Source organism: Anopheles marshallii, chromosome 3 (assembly GCF_943734725.1).
Source record: "Anopheles marshallii chromosome 3, idAnoMarsDA_429_01, whole genome shotgun sequence".
Taxonomy (NCBI): domain Eukaryota; kingdom Metazoa; phylum Arthropoda; class Insecta; order Diptera; family Culicidae; genus Anopheles; species Anopheles marshallii.
The window spans coordinates 79289027-79296424 of NC_071327.1; the positions used below are offsets into that span (position 1 = coordinate 79289027).

A 7398-nucleotide genomic window follows, 5' to 3' on the forward strand; every position below is an offset into this window, starting at 1 on the left:
TTATTTATGAAACGACGAAACGAACGCGACCCGATCGGATCGGTTCCACCGAGGTCTCCGAGTGCCGGTTTTGTAGTGCGAGAGCGCTCTTGCCGGTGCTGTCGGTATTTTCCAACCCGCTACCAGGACAACCAGTTACTTACCCAACGCGCTGCCCGCACCAATCATCCTTTCCACCGGGAAAACAACGCTCGTTCACTGCGAATGCCTCCTCCAGCGAATGCCGGCTGTATCGGGCGTGCGTCGTACGGACGCTTTTCCCCTGACTGCTCCCGCCGCGCTGCTCCCTCTTGGCCCATCACTCCCAGCAGTCCGGATGGAATGCTTTTTTCACAGGAAGAAAATGCGAAAAATACAGAGAGACCAAACAACAACAACAACAAAAAACGGAAGAAATTTTGCTTGGTGGAAATTGTTAAGCGACGCGGTTGCAATACACGTGGAACGGCTGATGCTGAGTAGGTTCATGTGTGGACGGTACATAGGGGGCAGGAATGTATCCAACTTCATGCCGGTTTTTTTCCCCCCGCTTCAGCCTCCCTCTCTACCAAAGCTTCCTTGCACGAGCGCAATGAGGGTCCTTCGGCGAGCGTTTTGAGGAAATGTTTCGATCAAAATCCTTTCGATGCTAAGTAATGCATATCTGGCGAAGCGCTGTGAAGGAATCTCGCCGGTGGAAATCATTGAAATAAGCAGTTTCGTTGCATTTCGTTGCAGGAATGGTACTGCTGTGTTGAAGAATGATTACTGATACTTTGAGTAGTGAAAATCGGACTACTTTTCAACAATTATTCGACGTTCTTTTATTTTGACGAGTATTTATCCGTTTATAATTATGGAGGTTGAGGGTAACTCAATTGAAGGGACTGTCAATGTAGCTTCAATAACATATGCGATAGACCCACAATGAAACTTTTGTGGTGTTTAATAACTTATCGATGCCTTGAATTAGCTTAAAATATATTCGAGAAGAGGAACTTATAAAAAAAAAATTACAGTTCGGTGTTAATTTTACAACGCATCTGTATTTTTATGAATTATTGTAACATTCGAACAACTGTGCCGGAAATTTAAGTGATAATACAAACTCGGTTACCCACGAACGGCACCCACTGTGCCATGCCCGACTGCAGTAATTGATGCGCGCTTGTACGTTGGCTTGCAAGCAAGTATTTCTTTAACGCAAGATGCACAACGAATAGCGCCATCTAGCGGTAAGGCGAAATGTCGTTCGAATGTTTAAATTACCTTCAACCGCTGTTAACCAAAATGTTTAGCATTACGGATTTTAATTTTTTTTTCGTTTAATATGTTGCACCTTAATGCGTTACAGCTCTTTTTTGAGCTGTATTTAATCGTTCATCAAATTACAAAACTCGAAATCCACGCAAATCCAATCCACGTGCCAGGAAATATTTCCTAATGTAGAATTCAAGCTCTTTATCAAATATTGGACAAATAGGGGTGTGATATATAATAACTTATTTATGTCTTGACCCCTAAGTCTTCTTTTCGTAGAATATCTTTTTAATATAGTAAAATCGCCTTCTGGTGTATCCAATAGTAAATTTGAAGTTTATATTAATGTTCGGTATTTATTTTGTTTGGAAATAAAATGGATGTACAAACTTGAATATGATATTGAAAAATAATTCAAATTATTCATTTATGCAACACGTGCTTACTAACTTTTTCATGTACCAACTACGAATATAACATTGAACTAGATGCATATAGTTCTTAAAAACAAAACGTCAGTTTCAGCAACGAACAATTATTTCACCGTCTCCTTTATCCAATCGCTTCCACTGTCCAGGTTCACAAAAATCTCATTACCCTCTGGACGGCAGTACGGATAGTTAAACACCATCAACCCGGCCAGGAAGTAACGTGGCACCTTGTCAACCCGCTTGATGTACTGCAGTGGAGATCCCGTAGCGTAATTGTGACAGTGACCCTTCGGACGACTTTTGTACACCGTGCACAGCATGTCTTCCGATGGTCCTAGCCGTATTCCGAGCTTTTCGTACGCTCCGCGACAGTTCTCTACCGACGATAGATTCATTGCGTCACGTTCCAACCTCGGGAAGAGGTATTTGTTACGCTTCCAGCCACTTAGCGTCAGACTAGTCTCTTTGTAGTCGTCAATGCTTGGAAGACATACTGGCTTGATGTTTGGTTTGGCTGTGTCGGCATTATGTTTCAGCTTCAACAGTGCCAAATTGTTGGAGTACAGTGGTACATTGTAGTTGGGATGGAAGAGCACTTGCTCGATGTCAATTGACTGAGACGTGGTGGTTACGCTTGGTGTACTGCCTTCGGAATCTTCCAGCGTGCGAATGTTGTACTCTCCAAGGCGTACAGATTTGCTGCAGAAGAGAGAAATATCCGATTAGTACTAATTGAACTTCTTTTAACTGCTTGAAAACTCTTACAGATTGTAGTTCCTGAATATTCCATCTATGCAGTGCCCTACTGTAAGTACATATCGTGGGTGTATGAGCACTCCGCTGCACACCAGATGAATCTGCGCCTTTTCCAGCTGTCGGAATTCCAGCAGCACATTCCAAGGGTATTGATTGAACACGGGTTTCTGCATCTCATCCTCTATTTCCGAGTTCTTTGCCATGCCACAATCTTCCAACTTGAGAAGATTCCTGTCATCAACCATTCGCTGATGAGCGCTGATCCAGCTCGAGTACTGAGCAACATCGGTGTAGGTAGCGGGCAGTGCCGCATTACACGTTGACTCCCCGTTGTCGAGATCCATCCTGGCGGCGGCACTCACAATACCACGTAAATACCATACTTGATTCTTCGCAAAGTACAATCCTCCACCACTATCGCCGGAACACACATTAGCGCCCGTTTCTGTCCCGATGGCACACAGTTTGCCCGCATCCTGTGGCAGAAAGCGCACATGTTCGGGCAGCTGCTCGATGCACTTCTTTTTCTCGATCACCTTCATTGCGGCTTGCTGAAGCGTTTCACTGATACGGTGAAACTCGTCGAATCCAAACCCAACGGCAATACCCGTCTGGGTGCTGACATCGATCAGCGATGCGTTGTACGATGACCACAGGCAGATTGGGAAGATGACGAACGAAGTGAAGGAGATCGCGCGGTCAGGACGCATCAGTGCGATGTCGTTGTAGAACTTACGACTGTTGTACTTAGGGTGTAAGATGATCTCGAACAGGTTGTAAAGCACTACGTTAGGGTCAGTGTCGTTGTACAGATGGTACAATCCCGCTTTAATGAAGTATCGTTCCGGGTTCGGTTCCTGTATACAGTGGGCAGCTGCAAAATCAAAACAAAATCACAAATGCAACGTTGCTTTAGAGCGCAATTACTACACAAGGGTACGTCCGTCCAACTCCTCACCAGACAGAATGAAGTTTTCGCTGATAATCGAACCTCCACACTTGTACTCGGGTTTGGCCGTCTTTTCGCGGGCAAACAGCGCCACATGCCACGGCCAATCGCCCGGTTCGGCTTTGATACCTTTTGTCACCAGTCCCATCGGTGCTAGGCGACGCACTCCACAGGTTGCTAAAAAGGAACAGGTGAAAAGTAAACGTTAACCAGTGTGAACGCGAAATAGCCTGATTTATAAGCTGAATTACACGAAGCAACTTTGGCAGCTTGTTGAACTGTAAGTATCACCAGTAAAGCGATCGGGATTCCCCAACAATCGCTGATAACCTTTCCCATGCTGCTGTGACCGAGAGAAGAACAGGACGGACACAACTGTTCGATTGCGCGTCGACTCACCTAATGAGATGCTTCTTGCAAAACAAACCATCATATAGCTAACGATCTTTGCGAGAGAATACCCACCGAGAGATGGTCAAAGGGATGCGGCAAATTCGGAGAGTCGTACATTTGACGAAAGTCAAACGTCATTAAAACGCACACATTTCATGGTGGGAGCTGGCTTTTGTTCTTTTTTATTAATCAGACCGATCGTTCCGACTACTTACGTAGTATACAAAGAGGTAACATAAAGTTAAGAGAAGGGTATACCGCTACTAATATATAATTAACTAGATTTTATGCTATGCGTCACGTACATCGGAGGTTCACCGTAAAGGGTTTTGTGTCACTTCACTTACATCGAATATGTTTGCATTATTTGGCCCGTACGCGCGGAAACGCTTGGGACTCTTGTATGTATTTATTTCATTCATCATTTAAGTACTTGCGCCTGCAAACTGTGCAAGCTGCACCACATAAGGAAAGAGACTGTTTAAAAAGTGGTTGGTGGTTGTTGATACAATGCTGTACTAATTCGTATAGGGTTTTAAGTGTAACGATCATGGCGATTACGATTTACATCGTGTGTAGGTGTAGGTATCTCTCTCCCTGCTTGTCCTAGCATGTTTCATCATTATCGTACTCATTCCCCATTGCAGAACGGATGTGAACGGGGTGAGTGGCTTTTCGAAAGCTAAGGATCTAAACGCTTTTAGAAAGTACTTTATCACATCGCACATTTGCGGATCAGCAAATATTCGGAGAACTGCTGCGTCTCGACACCACCGCCTGTGCTGGCCTCGACGCTGAAGCCCGCATTTAGCAGCCGTGTCAGCACCTGGATGGAGTTGAGCTTGCAGTAGCCGTTTAGCGGAAATCGTATCACCTGCCGGCCGTCGAACTGGTTCCAGGCGGCACCGGTCCGCGCGTCCAGGATCGCCTGGTTCGTCTCGGGAAACACCTCGTCCAGCACGGCCCGCTCGGCCGAGATCAGTATGCGTTCGCCCAGGTCGGGGGAAATGTGCAGCGCCACCACATCATGGTTGGTAGTGTCCGTTTGTACGCCGCCCTTGCATTTACTCCGATTACCACCAAACGGTGGTATACCGTTCCCGCTACGCTGGCGCTCTTTCTTCAGATGTTCGATCTGCTTGATCATAGCTGAGAGTAAACGAACAAAAGTTTTGATTATAGACCCTCAGAGAACGACAATCCTGCAGACACCACTTCTTGCTATACTCACGAACAATATCGAAATATTTGGCCTCTTCCAGCAAAAGCTCCAGATCTGGGAAGTCTTCCGACACCAACAATTTCGAGTTGCGCATAAAGTTAAGTATATGGCGAAACATACCTCCATCGCGATCAATAAAATAGTGTTGCTTGAGTGAATCCAGCACGATCGGGATGCAGCCATTAAACAGCTTGGCTAGCCGCGAGTCGGGATATCTAGCATGAAATAAAAAAAACGCGTAAAAAAGATAAATTATGGCTCACGTGTTACGAAAAGCATTAATTCTATTGCAAATTCCAAATAAAACCTTCATTTTCCCCTTAGTAATGCGTATGACAAACAATCTTAAGCTATTTAAACTGCTTGACATAATTATCATATCAAGATTCTTCTTCTTCACGGGCACAACAACCTCAAGACTCCTTCGTACGGAAGAATGGTTCGGATGGGATTTTGGACCGGGCCTAGCGTGTGGAAACCGGCGCCGCTACCAATACACCACCGACTCGCCCTCAAGATTACCAAGTTGCAGAACAGTATCATTTGCCTGTCTAGCAATGTGATCGTCATGAGAATGACACCGGCCCTCAGGAGTTTTACCTCAGGAGTTTAAGTTTACCTCAGGATTGCTCTCGTCAATCTCGTCTATTCCCGATTATTCGTTCACGATGTGGGGCAGTAATAAACAATCTCATATTTTTCAAATCCTCATTTCTTTGTTATAGCTATTATTAATTTGGCTTAGTCTGATCATTCTTAATAGCTACCTCAATTAAGTTAGGTAATTCGCGTGTTTCGCATGTTAAAGCTCCTGCAACGAACAGGAGTCTTCTAAATAAATGATTCCTTAACTGCAGTACAATGTACTCATGCTGTAAATTCATGAATCTACCCTTCTTCGCTACTTACTTGGTTAATGTTTCCAGCGAGCTGGTGTAGATCGTACCACCAACATCGATGTGCACGGGTGCGGTGTACTTGGATGCCGCAGCCACACACGGTATGCCGGTAATCTGCTTGTGGTTCGAATGATGGTATCCACTACCAACACCGGTCACTGCCGGCGAGACGGCCGGAATCGGTGGGGTGGGTGTGGGCGAGGACGAGTTCGAAATGGTTGGCGATGTGGTGGGCGAGGTGCTGATTTTGATCTGCGTCGCTGTGAACAGGCGCGTCGCGGACAGGTCGCGAGGCTCGAGCGGTTTCACGTCCCGTTCCGCTGCGCGATCACGTTCGCGATCGCGGTCACGATCACGGTCCCGCTCCATGTCGCTGTTACATTTCCTTCTGTGGATGAGAACGAGAGCAGAGAAAGGGAGCGGAATGTAATATGCTGACTGTAGCCAAGTGTCCTCAAGTGTCAAGTGATCGTGTTGGGTGCGAAAGAAGAAACCTGCACCGGGCGGCTGCGCAAGCTCGCAAAGGGTTGTGCAGCGCAGGAGTGGTTGGCATGGTCCAATTGAGTCCCCTGAGGCAATGCAACCACCGTGGTGCCGTGTTCTGTTGTCAAGTTATCAAAAAATATAATTAATACTTCTCATAGCCCTTTTCCCGCGGTACTCTACTTCCCTTGCTAGTATCCGCCGTGGTGAACCCTTCTGGACCTCATATTTGGAGCTCTGCCCATATTTATCTCTCTCTCTCTCTCTCTCTCTATCGTTCTCTCTCTCGCTCTCTCGCGCTCATTTTTAGAGTCCAGTTCTTTTTCCTTGCGGGCATACGCAGGTCCACACGGACCAGCTGTGCCCAGCTGTGGGTTAAACGCTAGGGTGTCGTCGTTTACAAATCCGTGACTGTTTTTCGGTACATTAAATCATGCCCGCACTTCTTTGGGCGATATAATTTTATAAATATATTGCATTACCCTCACTCTGCCGCATCTCTCCACCCGTCGATTCTGATGCGCGTTCGTTCGATTTGCCTAAAGGCTCCTCGGCAGGGAGTTGGCGTTCATGCGTTCATTTGACAGCAGTGTGGAAATGGACGAGAGTGGAGTTTTGTGGAATTGTAAAACAAAACGAAAAAAAACATCAGCAGAAAAAGCATAACATAAGCCCCACTCCCCGAAGCGGTACACAATATCATGGATTGAATCCGCTGCAAATGAAACGAAAGGATGGGGATATGAACGTTCCTCGCCAAAAAACGTGGTACCAAAAGTGAATTTTTCACTCTTTCCGTACAACCCAAAAATGCACACTGGGCACCGATGGTTCGGGCGACCTCCGCAGCTTGACAGCATGTCCTTGGGGCAGCTCATGAATTCCTGTTGCGACGAATGGTTTCCTTTCGGACGATTGGTGATGATTGAGCGTGGTACCGTGCGCGGTTACCCCGGAGGGATCTAAGAAGAGGTAAATATGGCGTAGTAATTTGGGAGTATCGCGGCAGAAAATGATTTCGAATTT

At 46.1% G+C, this 7398-nt stretch overlaps 2 protein-coding genes across 2 annotated transcripts; both read right to left on the reverse strand.

The window, feature by feature from the left end:
- Window positions 1–1774: 1774 nt before the first annotated feature.
- Window positions 1775–3714, reverse strand: LOC128713483 (serine protease 53-like). Its single transcript, XM_053808342.1, has 4 exons — window positions 3627–3714; window positions 3385–3552; window positions 2436–3300; window positions 1775–2369 (listed from the first exon to the last, which is right to left on the reverse strand). Exons 1-4 carry the CDS (start codon window positions 3712–3714, stop codon window positions 1775–1777), a joined length of 1716 nt encoding a protein of 571 aa, XP_053664317.1.
- A 769-nt stretch (window positions 3715–4483) lies between these two features.
- LOC128712146 (BTB/POZ domain-containing protein Tiwaz) lies at window positions 4484–6270 on the reverse strand. The gene is made up of 3 exons (XM_053807042.1): window positions 5900–6270; window positions 5000–5205; window positions 4484–4917 (listed from the first exon to the last, which is right to left on the reverse strand). The coding sequence occupies exons 1-3, from the start codon at window positions 6256–6258 to the stop codon at window positions 4484–4486; spliced, it is 999 nt and encodes a 332-aa protein (XP_053663017.1). The 5' UTR covers window positions 6259–6270.
- Window positions 6271–7398: the final 1128 nt, after the last annotated feature.

Coding starts and splice junctions, on each gene's coding strand:
- LOC128713483 (XM_053808342.1), bottom strand. CDS start 3,714: ATGGGAAAGGTTATCAGCGATTGTTGGGGAATCCCGATCGCTTTACTG. Junction 3,553..3,626: donor AGCTGCCAAAGTTGCTTCGT/GTAATTCAGCTT, acceptor GTTCCTTTTTAG/CAACCTGTGGAGTGCGTCGC. Junction 2,370..2,435: donor ATATTCAGGAACTACAATCT/GTAAGAGTTTTC, acceptor TCTCTTCTGCAG/CAAATCTGTACGCCTTGGAG.
- LOC128712146 (XM_053807042.1), bottom strand. CDS start 6,258: ATGGAGCGGGACCGTGATCGTGACCGCGATCGCGAACGTGATCGCGCA. Junction 5,206..5,899: donor TCGCTGGAAACATTAACCAA/GTAAGTAGCGAA, acceptor ATTTCATGCTAG/ATATCCCGACTCGCGGCTAG. Junction 4,918..4,999: donor CAAATATTTCGATATTGTTC/GTGAGTATAGCA, acceptor GTTTACTCTCAG/CTATGATCAAGCAGATCGAA.